This window comes from Myotis myotis, unplaced genomic scaffold (genome assembly GCF_014108235.1).
Source record: "Myotis myotis isolate mMyoMyo1 unplaced genomic scaffold, mMyoMyo1.p scaffold_m19_p_2, whole genome shotgun sequence".
NCBI classification, from domain to species: Eukaryota; Metazoa; Chordata; class Mammalia; order Chiroptera; family Vespertilionidae; genus Myotis; species Myotis myotis.
The window spans coordinates 11,437,628-11,459,226 of NW_023416324.1; the positions used below are offsets into that span (position 1 = coordinate 11,437,628).

General features: G+C 40.8%; 1 protein-coding gene across 14 annotated transcripts in view; it reads right to left on the reverse strand.

The window, feature by feature from the left end:
- EIF4G3 (eukaryotic translation initiation factor 4 gamma 3) overlaps nt 1-21,047 on the reverse strand; it is a 293,349-nt gene extending 272,302 nt beyond the window's left edge. For 10 of the 14 annotated variants that reach the window (XM_036352015.1, XM_036352013.1, XM_036352012.1 and 7 more), the window contains exon 1: nt 20,777-21,038. In XM_036352015.1, coding sequence (XP_036207908.1) covers nt 20,777-20,970 — 194 coding nt within the window. In that variant the 5' untranslated portion in view covers nt 20,971-21,038. Of the gene's footprint in view, nt 1-20,776 lie in introns of all 14 variants that reach the window. The other 4 variants (XM_036352016.1, XM_036352014.1, XM_036352006.1 and 1 more) reach the window with 3 other exon arrangements.
- Between the last annotated feature and the right edge of the window lie 552 nt (nt 21,048-21,599).

Below are 21,599 nucleotides of genomic sequence, written 5' to 3' on the forward strand. Positions count from 1 at the left end.
CAAGCACTTTTTCTACATATTTTTTAAAATAAAATTTGATCACCCTAGCCAGTTTGGCTCAGTGGATAGAGTGTCGGCCTGTGACTGAAAGGTCCCAGATTTGATTCCAGTCAAGGGCACATGCCAGGGTTGAGGGCTCAAACCCCAGTAGGGGCTGTGCAAAAAGAAGGCAGCCGATTAGTGATTCTCTCTCATCGTTGATATTTCTCTCTCTCTCCCTCTCCCTTCCTCTCTGAAACCAATAGAAATTAATTTTTAAAAAATAAATAAAATAAAATTTGATCGCCGAACCGGTTTGGCTCAGTGGATAGAGCGTCGGCCTGCAGACTCAAGGGTCCCAGGTTCAATTCCGGTCAAGGGCATGTACCTTGGTTGCGGGCACATCCCTACTGGGGGACATGCAGGAGGCAGCTGATCGATCTCTCTCGTCGATGTTTCTAACTCTCTATCCCTCTCCCTTCTTCTCTGTAAAAATTCAATAAAATATATTTTAAAAAAAAAATTTGATCATGCATGCTATTAACTAGTTTCCATAGAATAAATGTGAACTGTTTTTTTAATATATTTTATTGTTTTTTTACAGAGAGAAAGAGAGAGGGATAGAGAGTTAGAAACATCAATGAGAGAGACACATCAATCAGCTGCCTCCTGCACACCTCCCACTGGGGATGTGCCGCGCAACCAAGGTACATGCCCTTGACTGGAATCGAACCCGGGACCCTTCAGTCTGCAGGCTGATGCTCTATCCACTGAGCCAAACCAGTTAGGGCCAAATGTGAACTTTTTTAATGTCAGTGTTTTGCAACATTTTTAAAAGGTTATATTGTACTTCAATGCACATACAGCCCATAATTTCCCAGAACCCTATTACTAGGCCTTTAGCATATTTCAAAAAGTTTGCTATTATAAATGACTAGTGGCCCAGTGCACGGATTCGTGCACATTGAAAGGAAATTAATTAGAAGGTGGCCGGTGAGGCGGGACTGGGCGAGACGGGCTGGACACACCCTGGAGCCAACCTCCAGCGGTCCTTCCCCAGTATCTGCGGAGTGAGAGGGGTCCCTCCAGTAGGTGGGATCCCTTGGCCTGGCCTGCAGGGATCAGGCCGAAACTGGCCCTCTGACATCTCCCGAGGGGTCCCAGAGTGCAAGAGGGCACTTTGCAAAGTTGCTGTCATACAGGGTGTGGAACGCAAACGCAAGTGTGCAGTAAACCTGATTCGGGACCTACAGTGCCCTAGCAACAACATAACCCACGGCCGAAGGTGGAATCGCGCAGCCCTGCAAGGAATCAGGCTCCTTCCTCTCAGGTTTCAGGGTGTCTCACCTGAGAACTGCTGCTGCCAAGTCACTGCAGCTCGACAGCTCCTGCGTTGAGCGTCTGCCCCTTGGTGGTCAGCGTGCATCATAGCGACTGGTTGGACAGTGGGACACTTAGCATATTAGCCTTTTATATATACAGATAACATGACACCCATTAGAATTTTATTTGAATGCCAACTTTTGAAGTACAATTCTGTAAAAGCAGATGGTATAAGAGAAAAAAAAAAAGCTGACTTCCAAATATCCTTGGATATATGTTGAAGCAATCTCTTAGAATATTAACAAAATTTAATATAACAACAGTCTAGTTTCTGTTACATTGCCTAGAGCAGTGGTTGGCAAACTCATTAGTCAACAGAACCAAATATCAACAGTATACAACGACTGAAATTTCTTTTGAGAATCTAATTTTTTAAACTTAAACTATATAGGCAGGTACATTGTTATTAACTTAACTAGAGGCCTGTTGCACGAAGAGATTCGTGCAATAGGCCTTCCCTTCCCTTGGCTGCTGTCACTGGTTTGCCTCTGGCACCCAGGACCCAGGCCTTTGCTCTGGCCGGGCTCTGGCCAGAGCTGGCCCCGGAGTCGTCAGGTTTTGCTGCTCCGGCCCCGGGGCTGTCAGGCTTCGCTCCACTGCTTGGAGCCTACGTATGCAAATTAACCGCCATCTTTGTTGGGTTAATTTGCATACTCTCCTGATTGGCTGGTTAGCATAGCAAGGTACAGTCAATTTACATATTTGTCTATTATTAGGTAAGATTTGGGTAATCCTAAGCTGGTCTTTGCTAAAAACGTCCTCATTTTATAATAATAAAGCCACCAACACAAAAGAATTACAATTCTTAAATTAATGACAAAAATACCTGTAGGATTTACAGCTGGTTGGAAAAATACAGGTAACTTTATGCTTCGAGTAGGTACTTTTGTCACCCGCGTGCGATTTGAGGACGCGACTAGCACTAACCACTGCACGATGAGACTGCTGACTGACTGGCTCACTCAACTTGTGCATGAATCACGCGTGCCTCCCCCGCGCTGCGTATCCCACGGCCCGCCTACACTGCATCTCTCGTCGCCCGACTGACCGACACCCCCCACTTCTTCTAACGCCACTTCTTCAAAATAGACTCGCCCAGGCCGAAAACCGACTTCTGCGCATGGGCCACGAAGTTTCGATCGCACTGTACGTGCGCGCCCGCACATGGTATTTTGTGGAAGAGCCACACTCAAGGGGCCAAAGAGCTGCATGTGGCTCGTGAGCCGCAGTTTGCTGACCACTGACCTAGAGGCCTAAGAAGTAAAATCCTAGGTCAAACTGTCTTAGCCAACATGCTTAGGAGAAGAGATTCATTTTAGTCTCTGTCTACCCTTGATAATGGTTTAGTAAAAGACTTACCAGTAAGTTCAAAAAAAAGGAAGACAGTAGCAAAGCCTGGGGAAGAAGTGAAAGCAATTCCATGGGGAAAAACTGACCCAGCACTCTGATAGGATATTTGTGAAGGCAATCTTCAGAATGGAAGATGGGTGTATTATTAAAAGACTCAGAAAGCAGTTCTAGAGACTCCTAGATCTATGACAGTGAGCCAAGCACTTAGAAAGGACAGCCATACTCAAAAGTACACCTACACAATCCACCACAGAAATTTCTTTGGGTTAATAAATTTATTTGAAAAGGCCACCTACTTCAGGTTATGTACCCCCTTAGAATTAATCAAACACTAGAAAAATGAAGCAGAATAAAATGCCCCCTTTTCAAGGCCTTCAACATGGAGCTTCTTTATAAAAATTAAGTCCATTTTCCTCTAACCCAAGACTAGTTCCTAGAAATGCAACTTCAATCACCTTTCCAGCCTTCACAAGTCACAGTTAACCCCTAGAGTGCCCGGGAGCACTATTGTGCTCCTCCTGTCTTTTGCCAAAAGTGCCAGGAGTGCTATCGCGCTCCTCCTGCAGTGTCACTATTAGATGCTAGTAGTTCACTCTTTATTGACAGATGGCACCTAAATGCAGATTACTTATGATGCCGAATGTTTGTAGTTTTAAAATTGACCACTGGCATTTATCTGCCTAATTTTCATAATTTTTTTCCTAAACTGCTATAAAATCAGCAAAAATGCCTTGGCAATTTTAGCATAGTTCCTAGGATTTGGGTTGGCACTCAAAGGGTTAACTAGTGCCTATCACCATGAGCTCAAGAACTTCCCAAAAGACTTTCTCGTATGAGATCAGTAGTGATATTAACTTTATAATATTAAATTTATAACTGTATCCTGAAATATATCAACATGTGAAAAATATGCATAACTTAGTGAACCATATTTCCAAATGACTGGGTCATATTAGAAAATCATGCATAGGTAAAAGATCCGTTGAAAGTTCAACACATGGGGGAGGGAGGGTAATACAAAATGGGTAAAGATGGTCAAAAGGTACAGCTTCCATTTATAAAATAAGTAAGTCATGGGGTGTAATGTACAGTGGCAGATGTTAACTAGACTCACTGTGGTGGACCTTTCCCAATATATAAAAATATTGAATCACGGTGTACACCTGAAACAGTTATAAGTCAATTATACTTCAATTTTTTTTTTAATGTGCAACAGAGACCAACAGATTAAGTGCATGAAATGTTCATGGATATGGTTTCAGGTTCCAAATTGAAACTACCTTTAAGAAAAACCACTTGTCAAGTTTTGGTATAATAACAGCGAATAACGACAATTATATAAGAAAAACTTTAAAAAACTGCTCCCCTTCCCTACAATGTATCTGAGTAAGACCATATTATTTCCAAAAAAATGTACAGCAGAATGAATGTATAAACAGATATGAGAATCCAATTATATTCTCTTAAGTTAGACACTAAAGAGATTTACAAAAATTAAAATCATAACACTCTTCTCGATAACTTTTTGTTTTGGGTAAGTTATTTAATCAAGTGAATATTTTTAAAATTTTTAACATCTAGTACTGTAAATATCAACAGAGGCAGCCTATATAACAAGAGCTCTGTAAGGTTCTCAATACATTTTAATAGTATAAAGGATTCCTGAGATTTAAAAAAACCTGAGAACTGCTGTTTTAAGTCAGTGGTTTTTACTGCATTGTCTGTGGAATATGACCATCAGTTTCCTGGAGTGTAGTTTCCATCCTACAGAACTAAAACCTACGGGGAGTTTTCATTTCTGCAAGTGACTTTTTTGCATCAAAAGTCTAAACCACTGCTCAAGAGCCCACATAAATTAACAGAAGCATCCTTCACAATGTCAGTATCAGGTGATTAGATTATACACTTATTAGTAACTGCACTCCTAAATGTTCCACACTTTTCATATCTATTTTCTAATTAGATTGGAAAATTTTCAGGGACAATGCCAGTGTTTCTACTTCTTCCCACAGTCCTCCTGCACTAAATAGCAAGCATTAAATGTGTGTTGCCCTTGTACTTCACTTACAGCCACTCTTCAGAATGTTTTATTTTTTAAGGAAAGCTAAAAAAGTACATCTTAAGGATTTGTATATAGAAAAAAAATCCTTGATCATTCAGAAGATTATAGTAGCATTCTAAACAGTAGTATCACTAGTCTCATCAATTATAGCATCTGCCAACAATGATATTTTTTGATAGCTGAGTTAAAGGATTTCCATGATCCATTCTAACCCTCACATTCTAAGACTCGTTCTTTTTATTCTCAATCCTAGCATTAAATAATGCTGGATACTATAGTTGTTTAGGGGCTGGGAGATGAGTCAGCAGGTGAAGCCATTTGTGAGAAGCAGTTTCACTACACTTTGAACAACAGAAAAACCATCAAAAAACAGCTACTATTGTTGACATTGATGAACATGCTGGTCGGTTTCACAGCCTGTAAAACCATTTATTGTCAGCAAGCCCCATTTTTCTTAGTTAAGGGTTAAAAAGCATCGAACTTAGCTACCTGCTCCTAAAGTACAGTGAACAATCTCTTTTCTCAAAGCAGAAATAATGTAAGTGCCTTAAAAAAAAAGTCAAAAACCATTCTTGCAACTAGGAATGTGCCTTTGATTGATTACAATAACCCAAGTCTCTTCATAGACTACTAATGTTCTGCTAGTACATGCTCAGACACAGGAAAAAAGTGCTTTCAATAAGAAAAACAAATAAGGGCTTTAAAAAAAATCACACAATGATGTTAACTATGTAAATCACAGAGAAAGAATCTGAAAACAAGCAAATAAAATATGAATTGCTAATCTTTTATGAAAAAGCCAAAGAGGTCAAGCAACCTGAAACTCAATGAAATTACCTTCTCTTATTCTGGTTTTTAGTATTTTCAACTCAGTTTCATTTCCCAAAACTGAAGTGTTTCATCTTTAAAAATCCTTCTGTCATATGAAAAATCCCATACAAATATATTTTTTATATTTGTGATTTCTAATGCAGGATGGACCTGAAAAACTCCTCCTTACTGCTTTCTATTTCATATACAATGGCTCATGTAAGCATTACACCTAAATAACTTCCCCTTTCATTTCAAAAGCAGTCAAATTAACCTAATTATTTGAAATTCCTAGTGAACTAGCCAGGAGATATAGATAGATATATAGATACATACATAATATGTACAAATATATATACACTTACACAATATATAAATATATAGTTAACCCTTGAACAACACAGAGGTTAGGGGCACTAACCCCGTTCAGAGAATCCAAATATAACTTTTGACTTCCCAAAAACTTAACTACTCATTGTCTACTGTTGGCCAGAAACCTTAACACATATTCTGTATGTTATATACCATAGTCTTACAATAAAGCTAAAGAAAAGAAAATGCATTAAGAATATCATAAAACGCCCAGCCAACATGGCTCAGTGGTTGAGCATCGACCTATGAACCAGGGGTTCGCACAATTCGATTCCAGGTCAGGGCAAATGCCCGGGCTGCAGGCTTGACCCTCAGTGTGGGGCATGCAGGAGGCAGCCAATCAATGATTTTCTCTCATCATTGATGTTTTTCTTTCTCTCTTTCTCCCTCTTCCTCTCTGAAATCAATACAAATATATATATTTTTAAAATAACTAAATGCAATGTGTGGGAACCTTGAACAGAAGTAGGACAGTGGAAAAATTGATAAAAATCTTAGTTGATAATATTGTATCTATGTTAATTTCCTATTCTTGATAATTGTACTATAATTATGGACGATTTAATATTAGGGGAAGGAAGTAATGGATAAAAGGGAACTCTTCCTAGTATTTGCAAGTTACCTGTAAGTTTAAAATTAGTTCAAATAAATGTTTTTTATTTAAAGGTGGCTGATAATACTTTGCTCCTATGTAGTTCATATGCTAATGTCAAAGACCTTTATAGCTGACATGATCAAACATAAATTATTTGGCCAAAGATTATAAAGTGTTTTGATGCTTCACAAAACACTATTTTAGTAGAATAGCATAAATAGTAGAAATTTTCTAAGCTATATAATGTTTACTAGTTACAGTAACTATATAATATACCATGCAAACAGGACCGTAACAGAAGGGAACCTACGGTCACCCTCCTAGTAGGTCAAATGGACACTGCTATTCAAGACCTCAAATCAGTTTGAATTGTAATAAACCTGGTGTTTAGGCAAGTCACCTCTACCTCCTTCAGCCTTGAAAACAAACGCCCCTGGAGGAGGGGCCAGGCAATCCCCTAAACAACGTAAAGGGGAAATAATCTAATGCACACTATCAGCTGGGATTTTTTTATGATTTTTTAAAGAAGGTCAAGAATGAAATCACTGACTTACCTAACATGTACCATATTCAAGTACAGTCACCCAGTCACAATATAAAAGAAATAAGCTAAGGTCAAGTACTCTGCTGTCTGCTTTTGAAACAGCAGTTACCTCAGGAAGTTGGACTGGTTCCAAATTCTAATATTTCTAAAAAAAAGATCAACAGTGTAATAATGAGCGTATGAGCTTAATATGATATAACAGCCTCAAAGACTCAACAATATTAATCAGGTACTTAATGTCATTAAAATTCTACAAAGGTTAATTAAGACCCACTTTTTTTGCATATTTAGTAAGAGCTAAGCTAAAGATATGCATAATTTATAAAACAAAAAATGGATATAATCTTTAAAACTCTGCAACCATATTCCAATACTGTAATATTTTAAGTATTTTAAAGAGATTTTTTGATGTGTGGAAAATCTTCACCCAAAGCAAATAAATCCTTTTTATTAGACCTGAAAGATTATAAAAAGACTTCTTTAATGCGGTCCTTTCATAAATAGCAAAAAGAATCCTGTTAGACAGAGGTCAGCAATATATCTTGATTTTGTTTCTTTATAATACAACAGAATAGCCCAAGGGTATAACCTAATGAGCAAAAAATCAAATTTAATTTGAAAATTATATAAATGCTTTAGGACAGAAGTAACATTCTATGTGAAATATTATAACCCAAGAATTTATAACTTGCTCACAATTTCAATTCTTCACAGAACAACAAATAGTCAAATGCCCATACTTTATTTTTTACAAAACTGTCACTGACTAATAGGAATTTACCTTAATAACAAAAACAGTCAAAATCTCTTGAGTAGCTCTCCTATTTTCCAGGCATTACGCAAAATGTAGTTATGGTCAAAGTCAATAGACCATATTTTATGCTTTTTGTTGTGAGGATTTTCCATTGATTGTTAGAGAAAGTGGAAGGGAAGGGAAGAGACAGAGAGAGAGAAACATTGATTGGTTGCCTCCCACACGTGCCTGCAACTGAGGTACGTGCTGTTGACGGGAATCAAACCCGTGACCCTTCAGTCCACAGGCTGACACTCTATCCACTGAGCCAAACTGGCTACGGCAAAAGACCATATTTTACAAATAGCACACCTTACTCCATCTTAAGCACTTAATGGATATAAAACCTTACATATAGTTAGTTCTGTGATGCCTTTCCAACTCCAAATCTTTCCTGTTCCTTATTTCAACTTGCACACCTCAACCAAATAAATCTTCAAAAATACTGTTTTTATCATGTCAGTTTACCAATAAATAAGAAACAAAAAACAAAAAAAAAGCAGTTGATTTCTGATAAGGTGCCAAAATAATCTGTATATATAAAAGGCTAATGTGCTAAGTGTCCCTCTGACCATCTGACTGGTTGCTATGACACGCACTGACCACCAGGGGACAGATGCTCAACACAGGAGCTGCCGTGACACGCTCTGGCCATTTACAAAGAAATGGCACCGTGCAGACCTGGCACTGACAAAGCAACACTTGGCTTTCCCCAAGTGGGACACAGGCCCCACCACCACCCCAGAGCGACAGCCCATCAAATCACAGCTGACGCTGCTGAGACCCCATGGCACAAAATGCGGCCCACAGCCCAGCCCAGCCCAGCCCAGCCCAGAAATGGTCACTGTGGGCACCAGGTAATGACGTCACATAGCAATGCCCGGCTTCCTCTCCCTAGCAACTAGCCTACTTGGAGTTTCTTCAGCCCAGGAACACAACTTGCTTTATAGCCAGGTGCAAACATTTTACACTTTAACCAAATGTCTGTGAAGCATTTTCCTATGCCTCATCTCATTTGATCCTCACAGAAGTCCTGGAGCAGGTAGATAGGAGACTCGGCAGAATCCTATTTTCTTTTCATTAGCCAGAAAATGGATTTAGAAAGTTTAGAAACTTGACCCGACTGAAAAGAAATAAGAAATGGTGGACCTTGAAAATGACTCCAGGTTTTCTCACTGGGAAAAATATAGTGAAACATTGCTGCAGTTAAATATTTTACCCTTTGTTCTCCCTGCATGATCTACAATATAATCTGCTTCATGTTGATATTTACTGCTGTGTTGCTGACAATTACCTGAAAGAGAAGTTGGGTTGCTTCACTAGGCTGGAAAAAGTTTAGCTAAATCAGAAAGCAGGTATAATTAAGCAAGTTTATTCTATATATATAAAAGGCTAAGCTGACACACATATGCACGATACATATAAAGCTCTCACTGGCGCCAATCGCACGCGTATTTCGATGTCATTGCCGATAGTGAATTTGGTTGACATTTCTATTATAGAGAAAGGACGAATAGCAATATTAAAATATTTTTTCTAATTAATTTATTTTCAATGTGCACGAATCCGTGCACCAGGCCACTAGTTCAATATAAGGAAATAGTCTTTTCAACAAAATATACTGAGGTAACTGGATATTCACATACAAAAGAATAAACTTGAATCCCTATTTTGCATCATATACAAAAATTAACTCAAAATAGATCGAAGACCTAAATGTAAGAGCTAAAATTATAAAACCCTTAGAAGAAAACAAAGGAGCAAATCTTTGTAACCCTGGATTAGGTAAAGCCTTCTTAGACACAATACAGAGGCACAAGTGACAAAAGAAAGACAAATTAGACTTTATCAAAACTAAAAACTTGTGCTTCAAAGGACTCTTATCAAGAAGTAAAAAGACAACCCACTGAATGGGAGAAAATATTTGCAAATGTCATATCTGATAAGGGACTTGTATACAGAAAAATATATAGAGCACTCTTAAAACTTAGTAACAAAAAGACAACCCAATTAAAAATTTGACAAAGGATTTGAACAGACATTTCTACAAAGACAAATGCCCAATAAGAACCCAAAAAGATGTTCAACATCATTAGCCATCAAGGAAAAGCAAGTCAAAACCACAGTCAGATATCTCTTCACATCCATTAGGATGGCCTATACTCAAAAAGACAGGTAACAAGTGTTGGACCCTCATATAATGCTGGTAGAAATATAAAATGGTAAAAAAGTAAAATGGTGGCAGTGACTTTGAAAAACAGTTTGGCAGTTCCCCAAAATGTTAAACACTGAGTTACCTCATAAAACCCGGCAACTGTACTATATATATATCCAAGAGAAAAAAACATACATCCACACAGAAACATTCATAGCATAATTATTCATAAGTCAAAAGTTCGAACAACCTTATGGAGTTTCCTCAAAAAACTAAAAATGGAACTTCCATTTGACCCAGTGATCCCACTTCTAGGAATATATCCCAAGAAACCAGAATCACCAATCAGAAAGGATATACACATCCCTATGTTCATAGCAGCACAATTTACAATAGCTAAGACCTGGAATCAGCCTAAGTGTCCATAGCAGATGAATGGATTAAAAAACTTTGGCACATCTACACAATGTAATACTATGCTGCTGTAAAAAAGGAAGGAACTCCTACCATTTGCAACAGCGTGGATGGAGCTGGAGAGCATTATGCTAAGTCAGTCAGACAAATAAGTCAGTCAGAGAAAGATAAGTATCACATGCTCTCACTCATTTGTGGATTATAATGAACAACATAAACCGATGAACAAAAACAGGTGTAGAGACAGAGAAGCAGCGATCAGATGCTCAAAACTCAGAGGGAAGGTAGGGGAGGGTGGGGATGAGGGGGAGAGATCAACCAAAGGACTTGTATGCATGCATATAAGCATAAACGATGGATGTGGACAACAGGGGTTAGGGTAAGGGCAGGATTGGGGGGATGAGAGGACATTGGGGGGATAAGGACACATTTGTAATATCTTAATAAAGGGAAAAAGATTTAAAAAATATATGTTTAAAGAAAAAGCTAAAAAAAAAAAAAAAAAAGTTTGAACAACCTAAATGACCAGAAACTGATGAATAAAAAAAGACAAAAAACAAAAAAACGTGATACAGCCGAAGCTGGTTTGGCTCAGTGGATAGAGCATTGGCCTGCGGACTGGAGGGTCCCGGGTTCAATTCCGGTCAAGGGCATGTACCTGGGTTGCAGGCACATCCCCAGTGGGAGGTGTGCAGGAGGCAGCTGATCGATGTTTCTCTCTCATCGATGTTTTTAACTCTCTATCTCTCTCCCTTCCTCTCTGTAAAAAATCAATAAAATATAAAAAAAAACAAAAACAAAAAAACGTGATACTTAGAATATTATTCAACAATTAAGAAAAAAAGTAGCCCTGGCAGGTACGGTTCAGTTGGTTGGGTGTCGTCCCATGCACCAAAAGGTTGCTGGTTTGATTCTGGATCAGGGCACAGGCCCGGGTTGGGGGCTCCATCCCCAGTAGGGAGTGTGCAGGAGTCAACTGATCAATGTTCCGGTCCCACATTGATGTTTCCCTCTCCCTCTCCCTTCCTCTCTCACTAAAAAAAATCAATTAAAATATATTTTTTATTTTTTTAATATATTTTTATTGATTTTTTACAGAGAGGAAAGGAGAGGAATAGAGAATTAGAAACATCGATGAGAGAGAAACATCAACCAGCTGCCTCCTGCACACCTCCTACTGGGGATGTGCCCGCAACCAAGATACATGCCCTTGACCGGAATCGAACTTGGGACCTTTCAGTCAGCAGGCCAACACTCTATCCACTGAGCCAAACCAGTTTGGCTAAAATATATTTTTTAAAGTAATACTAAAACACATTACTACATATGAACCTCAAAAATATTATGCAAAGTGATAGAAACTAGTGACAAAAAGACTACATACTATTCCACTTAGATAAAACTAGAGGCCCGGTGCAGAAAATTCATGCGGGGGGCGGGGGGGGGGGGCGGCGGGTCTCAGTCCGGCCTGCGCCCTCAGGGGATGCCCGACTACCCTACCCCCCTGCAATCGCTGCCGCTGGTCACCCCCCTCTCACGGGGGCAGTGCACACCATAGCGACCGGTCGTTCCACTGGTCATTCCACTGTTCAGTCAATTTGCATATGAGGGTTTTATTATATAGGATGTTCAGAATAAATAAATCTATAGAGGCAGAAAGTATATTAGTACTTTCTAGAGCAAAAAGAACTGGAGGAAATGGAAAGTCGAATAGGTTCTTTGGGTAAAGTGATGAAAATGTTCTAAAATTGATTGTGGTGATGGATGCACAATTCTGTGAATATACTCAAACACACTAAATTTGTACACACTAAATGGGTGGCTTGTGTGGTATGTGAATTTTGCCTCAATAACGCTGTTAAAAAATGTAATGGCTTGAAGTCTAATCTTCCCTTCTTATATTGATTAAAAGCCCTCTAGAATCTGGATCCATTACCTTGAGTATTCTACCACAAGAATCCTCCACTCCAGATACAGGGATCAGGATCCTTACAACCCAGCACATACCATGCATATATAAAGGCCAAATCTTTTTTCTGCTGATGACCCATTCACTACAATCTACTCCCCTCTGCCCTTCCAAACTCTGACTAGAGTCTTAAACTCTTCATTTTAATTTTTTAATTTCAAATTGTTTCTCATATGTCATTTTCTAGGGCCTACATAAAAGGAGTCCTCTCCCACACTCTTTCGCTCTTACATTCCTCCACTCTATCTTTAAGATTCAGTCCTTTCCATTCTCAATGTAAAAATACTAGTCTACAGATATTTAGTAATGGAAGGAAACTAGACTTTGGGTGGTGAGCACACAATATAGCAGTGATTTTCAACCCTTTTCATCTTATGGCACACATAAACTAATTACTAAAATTCTGCAGCACACCAAAAAATATATTTTTTGCCAATCTGACCAAAAAAAAAAAAATAGGTATAATTTTTATTCATTCACACAAGACGGCTTTTTGTTGTGTTTGCTGGCTGCTGTCATTTTTTTATTTGACAGTCTAAGGGTAAAGAGGTCAGTGCTCCTGACTAAACAGTCAGGTATTGCATGTTTTAAAAATTCTTGTGGCACACCAAGTTGAAAATCATTGCAACAGAGTATACAGATGTTGTACACCTGAAATTTATATAATGTTATTAACTGCTACCCCAATAATGTTTTTAATGTTCTTATTTATTTTAAAGAGAGAGAGGGAGAGAGATATATATAAATCTGCCTCCTGAATGCCCCATACTGGGGATTGAGCCACAACCCCTGCATATGCCCTGACCAGTGACCTCTGGGTTCACGGGACAATGCTCAATCAATTGGACCACACCAGCCAGGCTACCCCAATAAATTAAATTTTTTTAAAACACTGTAGCCCTAAACGGTTTGGCTCAGTGGATAGAGCATCAGTCTGTGGACTCAAGGGTCCCAGGTTCAATTCTGGTCAAGGGCATGTACCTTGGTTGCAGGCATATACCCAGTAGGGAGTGTGCAGGAGGCAGCTGATCAATGTTTCTCTTTCATTGATGTTTCTAACTCTCCCTCTCCCTTCCTCTCTGTAAAAAATCAATAAAATATATTTAAAAAACAAAACAAAAAACACTGTAGCCCTGGCCGGGTAGCTCAGTTGGTTAGAGCACTGTCTGCATACACCAAGGTTGCAGATTCAATCCCTGGTTACAGCACATACAAGAATCAACCGATGAATGCATAAATAACTGGAACAACAAACTGATGTCTCTCCCTCCCTTTCTGCCCCTTAAAAAAAAAATCAATTAGAAAATTGTTAAATGTCATAAAAACTAACAAATTTCAAATGTACTTAAAATACTTTAAACTATCTCAAATTTAAGCTGAGACTACATGAGAGTGAAAAACTCCTGGCTGGCAGCAAGCCAAAGAACTAGGAGTCATTTGAGAATTCAAAAATAAAAAGTAGCTTTGGATCCTGCAGTATTTCATGGATGCAAATCTCAGCTGCAGTTTATACACTGCTTGAAGTCATGCGCCTGGCTAATAATCAGGAAATAGTTGTTTTCATATTATATTAGTTCAAAGTATTATTCCTAAAGTAAAAATAGATGGTGTCTCATCACAGTTTATTCCAGAACCTGATTTTCCTCATTCCTCATAATGAACTAATAACTATACCATCATCACCCAGAACAAGCCAGCAACTGACCATGGCAACCTTATTGTATGGTCTCAAGCCAGCCCAATACAGACTACAAAATCTTCACTACTAAAGTCACAGAGGTGTTTAGACTGTTGGCTGAATCTAACATTAGTAAGCCAAAAACTAGTTGCCTTCCCTCAGCACCTAAAACAGTAAGCAGAACATCTATAAAAATTTGTTGAATGAAATGTTAAATTAGCATGCTTCTAATATCAGTAAGACACCAAAGAAAAGTATCACTGACCATCAAACCGACTTAGAAACAATTAATAGGTTTCTACAAATCCTTCCCATCTACTTGCAGGAACAAAACAAACCTCAAACTACAATGTTCAGAATCATAAGCCATTATAATTCAAGGGTGTCGTGTGATAAACCTCTTCATTTTAGAGAAGGGAAAACTGATACCCAGAACACTTACGTGACTTGCCCAAGGTAACACAGCTATTAGAATGGGAGAGCCAAACTCAAATCCAGATTTCTTTTACTCCAAATCAGGTATACTTCTCAATACACCAAGCTAAATCTACTTTATTTCAAGGCTAGCAGGTACTCTTTCCAAGTCAAAGTCTAATATCAGAAGGGCAAAGGGGTATTATGAAATGAGTGGAAAAGAGACAAGGAAAGGACCAGTCAGATCTGATATGGATCTTCTCAGACTCAAATTCCTCAGATTATAATGCAGAAGAGACTTCGAATTTATAGCAACTATTCTGATTGCCATGTTCCCTGGTAACTCCTCTAGCTTTTCTGCTTCTAATAAAAACCTGAAACGTGACTGACATTCATTTACTAAAGTCCTATGCAACAGCAACAGCAATGAAACTGGGAAAAGTCAGCCCTAACCGGTTAGGCTCAGTGGATAGAGAGTCAGCCTGCAGACTGAAGGGTCCCAGATTCGATTCCAGTCAAGGGCACATGCCTGGGTTTGCGGGCTCGATCCCCAGTAGGGGGCATGCAGGAGGCAGCCGATCAGTGATTCTCTCATCATTGATGTTTCTATCTCTCCCTCCCTCTCCCTTCCTCTCTGAAATCAAAAAAATATAAATAAATAAATAAATAATACAATTTTTTAAAAAAATAAAAAACATTGGGAAAAGTCAGCAGGACAGAGAAAGATAAGTAAACCTCAGGTAATTCTTATGCATCCTCCTATTTTGGCTCAGGTATTAACTTCTTCTGGGAAGCCCAAATTCCAGAGCAGGCTCTTATAGCAGTTATCATTGTACTTGCCTCATGATATTCTGTCCCCTTACCTGTCTGGACCAAGTTCTCTGAGGGCAAAGATTTTATCTTAGCTTTTCAATCCTTAGACCTAGCACTTAGTCTGGCACACAGTAGATGCTGAATAAATGAATAAAAGTTGTCACTTAGGTTGTCACTTCAGTTGGCCTGCATACTGAAGGGTCTCAGGTTAGATTCCAGTCAAGGGCACATGCCTTGGGTTGCAGACACCCTAGTTGGGGCGCATGCAGGAGGCAACCAACTGCTGTTTTCCCTCTGTCTCTCCCTCTCCCTTTCATTCTTTCTAAAAAATCAAGGGGGAAAATATTCTTGGGTGAGGATTAACAACAACAACAAAAAAATGTTGCCACTTACTAGTATATTGAAGTTCCAATATAAATGGCTAAAATGTGGCAAACCTATTTAATGAATTAAAACAGTTTTCAAGCATTTTTTAGCAGTAGACCCTTTTGTAAAAATCTTATCAGAAACTCAAATGTGGAAAAGTAACATAGTTTAAATTCTCAACTTGACCGAAAACACCTCACTTTAAGATGAATAAGCCTAGGACAGGGAGTAGCAGCAGAAGAGGCAAGAGCCTAAGTGACTCAGGCATTTGAACAACTTTCTTCCTTCGTTATCTCTATCTTACATAGGTTTTCTCTCTTTCCTAAAAGAGAATCTGCTCACTAGGAGCACAGATCCACCTTTGCTGATGGTGGGGCTTACGAGTAGACAGACTGCTGCTGGTCACTATATGAGCTACGGAGTTCCAGTTGCTAGTTAAAATGGTGTTTTGCTGGAGGCCTTGTTAACTTCTGAACAAGCAGAAACATGCACTAAACCAAATGTGGCAGGCTTATTACTATGCTTTAAGGCTCAGTAAAGATAATCTACTTGCCTAGCAGTATGTGGCTATGAACTAATTAAAACAAGGCACAGTATCACTGCATTCTAGATTACTCCATAGAGCTTCCTAACTGTATTACAGACCTTCCCCCAGCTATCAAATATGGGAAAGTATCCTTCCTCCATTCCCATATGCAGACTTGGTAAGGAGTCGTGTGGCACAGCAGAAAGGACATTCATGTGCTTTGGAGGCAGTCATATAGCAGTCTGAACTGCAGACCACCACTTATGGCATGGACAGCAGTAGAAACGTTGCTTAACTTCAGCTTTTTCATCTGTAAAATACAGTACCTACTTCATTAGGGTTCTTGTGAGAATTAAAATCATGAATGTATGGCTCCTAGAACAGTAGGCACTCATTAAATGGATACTATTATTAATATTACTCAGATTCAGCTTTGGTAAAGAGGAAAAAAAGAAGAAAGCAAACACTAATGGCTTCAGCCCATAAGATAAAACTGAAATATCAACATTGAAAACATTTTAAAAAAATTACAATGCCAAAAAAATTTAAAAACAAAAGAATATTTTAATGTCTTTTTTTAATGTTTTATTGATCTTAGAGAGAGAGGAAGGGAGAGGGGCAGAGAGATAGAAACATAGATGAGACAGAAATATCAATAGGCTGCCTTCTGCACACCCCCTACTGGGGAATGAGCCCAACACTCAGGCATGTGCCCTGACTGGGAATCAAATAGGTGACCTCTTGGTTCATGGGTCGATGCTCAACCACTGAGCCACACTGGCCCCGCAGGAATATTTATTTTAATATATCCATATCTAAGACAAAATAGCTAAGGACACAGGTCATTTTCAGATCTCCACAGGCCTTTACCAAATTTAGTTCCTTCAAAGAACCCACTGCCCTGATTTTCTTAACCAAACCGGCTGCCCCAAGACAGTAATTAGACTCCCTACAAGTGTCAGCAGCCCTGAAAAAAATTACACTCTGAAGTCTTTCCATATAAATAGAGAGAACACTATGTGTTCATAACAGACTGCAAAATTGTTCTATTAAGTCAGAACTATTTGGGCACCTGAATTCAAACTCATTTATCTTTACTTATCAGAAGGGTAAGCAATTTCCATCTAAAGGGCTAGGCTTTTAATAGAGTGGGGGCACAAAAAAAAAAACCCTAAAATTGTAAGAAAGGTCTTCTGTGCATGGACAGTTTTCTGTTGGAGAGTATCTATAAGCATTCATCAAAATATCAAAGTTGTTTGTTACCCAGAAAAGGTTAAGAATCATTCTTAAAATTCTCAACAGAGCCTCTTGGAACCTCAGACTGGGAAGTTGGGGTAATCATATCCCAAGGCAAGTATTCTCAAGTGCCAATTTCATAAACTATTCATATTGGATTACATTATGAAAACTTGGAGCATATTTCTCCCTTGCTATTAGCATTTTTCATATCACTGTTTATCTTCTTTCACCACCACCCCCCCACCACTCCTGCCCATCCTTGCCTCTTTGCAGTCATAACTGAAATGGCTTTATGGGCCTCCATGCAATACTGATGCCTACCTTAAGCAGGTTCCAGTTTCTAATATTATTGCTAATATTTCCCTTCATTCCTGATTTGTCACTTGAACACTAAGTACAAATAAAGGACACCTTGTCATGTGAATCCCTTTCTAGCATTTTTACAAATTTAAAATACTAGCTGAACTTATTGAATTCAAACACAACTACACTTGAATAGTTTGAGGAACTGGAGATTTAATCAAGTCATAGATGCCCTGGCCAAGGCATCTCAGTTGGTTAGAGTGTCATCCAGATATGCCAAGGTTGCGGATATAATCCCAGTCAGGCCACATACAAGACAACCAGTGAATGCATAAATAAGTGGAACAACAAATCAATGTTTCTCTTATCTAAAAATCAGTCTATACAAAAAAAAAAAAAATCAGTCTATACACACACACACACACACACACACACACACACACACACACACAAAAGCCTAAGCAACCATTAGGACCGGTCAACCAAACGACCAGTTGCTATGACACGCACTGACCACCAGGGGCAGGCGCCTAATGCAGGAGCTGCCCCCTGGTGGTCAGAGCACTCCCACAACCAACCTCCAGCACTGGCCAACCTCCCGTAGTCCCTCCCGCTGGCCAGCCAGCCCAAATCGGCCCACATCTGCCCAGATCGCCCGCCAGGCTGAGGGGCCCCACCCATGCACAAATTCATGCACAGAGCCTCTAGTAAATACATAAAATGTTTTAAGCCATACAAAGAGCAACTCCAGGTTTGTACACCAGTCTTGATGTTTCAATGTATATCAACGTATCACACGATGACCATTGACTGTTCATAACACACTCCCTCGGGGTACACAAGCAAAATTGCTCTGTTTTAATTCATTTTTAACCAAATGCCCATCACCATTGATAACATTTCACCATTGGTATGTCCTAAAGAAATCTATAACATATTTCATTTACTATACAAACTTAGATTTTAGCAATTGCAACCTTTCAGTGTGTAAAGCAAGCAGAAGATAATATGGTTGTGAAATACATCAAGAAGAAAATTAATTTTGCCTTCAGTGACATAAGGCAAAGTAAAAACTTAAAGTCACATACAACCATTGGAAATTACACCTTAAATTTATCCTCTTTAACAATTGCTGCAGTATTAGTAACTACTTTTATGTTGCAATCAACTCAAAGCTTTTTCAAGTCCTTCCTTTGCAAAATACAGAGAAAAAGCCTACTTGAAACATGTAAGTCACAGCCAAATAATGTCACCAAATCCACTAAGCACTGTGCACTCCTTACTTTTTATCACTTGGTACATCAAGAACACAAACTATGGACTTCCTTTCACTTGTTTACTTGCCAAAACAGCTCAAAGATGCAACTAAAAAATAATTTACTTGGTGGCACTGTATAGAAACTTACAACCCTACCCAAGCCCCCCCCCAAAAAAGGCAAATTATAAAGGAATTTAAACTCACAACTATTAAATACGTTTAAGAGATCCAGCACTGAACTCCACAAATTAGCCAACCCTTTTTCCTCCACAGGAAAACGACTAGGGATATTCATCAAAACCAGGTTTTCCATGAGTCACAAACATACGGTATCACTAAGCATTGTCATCAGTGAACAATTCTTAATTGAACAGAATCATACAGAATAAAAACATTATGAAATCAGTACACACATCACACTGGAATGGAATTTATCTTTACTCTGAGACACATTGCCTGGACTGAAAACAATGTGGACTAACAATATTTAAATAAGACACTTGACAGAAACGAAAAGGATGACCTGAAATGACTCGAGAAGGTAACTTTCCCTTCTCAAAGTAATCGATACAGACAAGAATCAAACTACACTGTGAAATAATCTGTGGACCTCACAGCGGTTAGTTTCTTATTTGCTCAAACACCCTACTCACTCCACACGTCAAAACACACGATGACAAATACAAAAACACGCCACATCTAACGTCCAATGACTACTTATCGACTTGCACAAGTTCAGCGGACCCGGGAGTGCATGATGAAATGTTAATTCTCAGGTAGGCAATACCTTTCTAAATCTCCGTGGAATTCATGAATTCGACATTTTACCCTCACCGGCTAGTTTTCTACTAAAATATCTAGCCACCAAAGCTGTCCAAAAACCCTGCAATCGCGAAAATAACGTGAAATTCGATACAATCGATAACTAGGCTTTACACCAGGAGCCCCGGTCCCCTCTAGACGTCAGGCCTAGGAAAAGTCAATTACAGCCCTTTAGAAATATTCAGCATAACACAAGTCTTCCAAGAAGTGAGACTTTGGGGGGTGAAGGGTAATGTCAGTTAACTTCCTCTTCCTTTCAAAAAGGTCAAAGACAGGGAAGCGTCCGGTGTAACATTTCCTCCTTAGATCACGTTCCACCACAAAACCACAACTCCCCCGATCGCTAAAAAAAAAAAAAAAAATAGCCGGAGGAAATGTACAATTTCACCGTAGATTTTTAAATCCAACTTACCTCAGAAATGAGCTGATTCGTTTCAAACAGGAAATTTACCAATAAAGTTTAACATGTATCAATAACAACAATCGGGGAGCCAGCCCACCGTGCCCCGCTGCAGGGGGAGGCGAAGGGAAGCGAGGAGGAGGGTGTAGTCCTCACAACAATCAGAGCACAGCCTTGCCTGCAGGGCTGATCCCAGGCACCCGCAAATTCTGCCGAATAAAGGGCTGGGGGGCTGGAGGGGGGGAGTGGCGAGAAGGGGCAAGGCTCCCCCTGCTCTGAAAGGGAAGGGCTGCAGAAGCAAGGCCGAGTGGAGCCGGTTCCACCGAATCGCAGAAGATCCCGGGGTCCCCCGCAGTACTGCTGCGGGGGCACCCCAAAAGCTCCAGCCAAGCCCGGCGCAGGGGGTAGAGGAGCCGTCCCCTTTCCCCGGCTGGGCTGTGGCAGCCGGCAGGAGGGTCCCCGGAACGGCCACCGCCCCCCTGCTCTGCGGCGAAGGGAGCCGAAGGGCCGGTAGAAAGGTGAAAAGGATACTGTTGGGGCGCCTGGGTCTGGAGGGCCCTGATGTTCGGGTGAGGAGGGGCCGCTACCGCCGCCGCCGCTGCTGCTGCCGCCGCCGGGTGAGGAGGCGGTACCGCTGCCGCCGCCGCCGCCGCTCCGGTGCCGGGTCCGGTTCCTGCTGCAGCCGCTGAGCCTGATTTCAGAGCCGGTTTCTGCGGTAAACTCATGGCAAAGCGAAGCCACCAACCCCCCCAGAGCGGGACCAGGCGCGCCGGGGTGCAGGGGCCGGGGGCGGCGGAGGGGCGGGATGGGGGCAGACCCGGGGAGGCGGCGGGAGCGGGGGGCCAGGGGGAGGCTGGGAGGAGGAGAAGGAGGGGGCCGGGGCCGGTCACACACGCCCGCCGCCGCCGCCGCCGCCGCCGCCGCCGCCGGCAGCAGCAGCCGCCCCGCGGGCCAGCACCACCGGCTGCCGGTCTCCGTGACAACGCGACCCCAGGGGGGGGGCCGGACCCGGCGGGGGCAGGAGGCGAAGAGACCGGACCTTTCACGGCAATATCCTCATGGGCCGGCGGCGGGGGGTCTTTATCCCCCTCCCCGGGGGAAGCGGCGCCCTTCTCGGTAGCGGGGCTCAAGCGATGCCGGCGGATTTTCTTCACTCAACGAGCAGAGCATCCAACATGGCGCTACGGCCGCCTCCAGCAGTCCGGCAGGACGGCCGCTCGGCAAACTTCGGGCCTTCTCGGAATGGCTCGGTAGGCCGAGGGTGGGAGGCCCCTTCGGCTCTTTCCGTAGACTACTAGCGGTCGGGATTCTTCGTAAACACTCGGGGGAGTCTTCGGCGCCGTTCGGGAGAGCT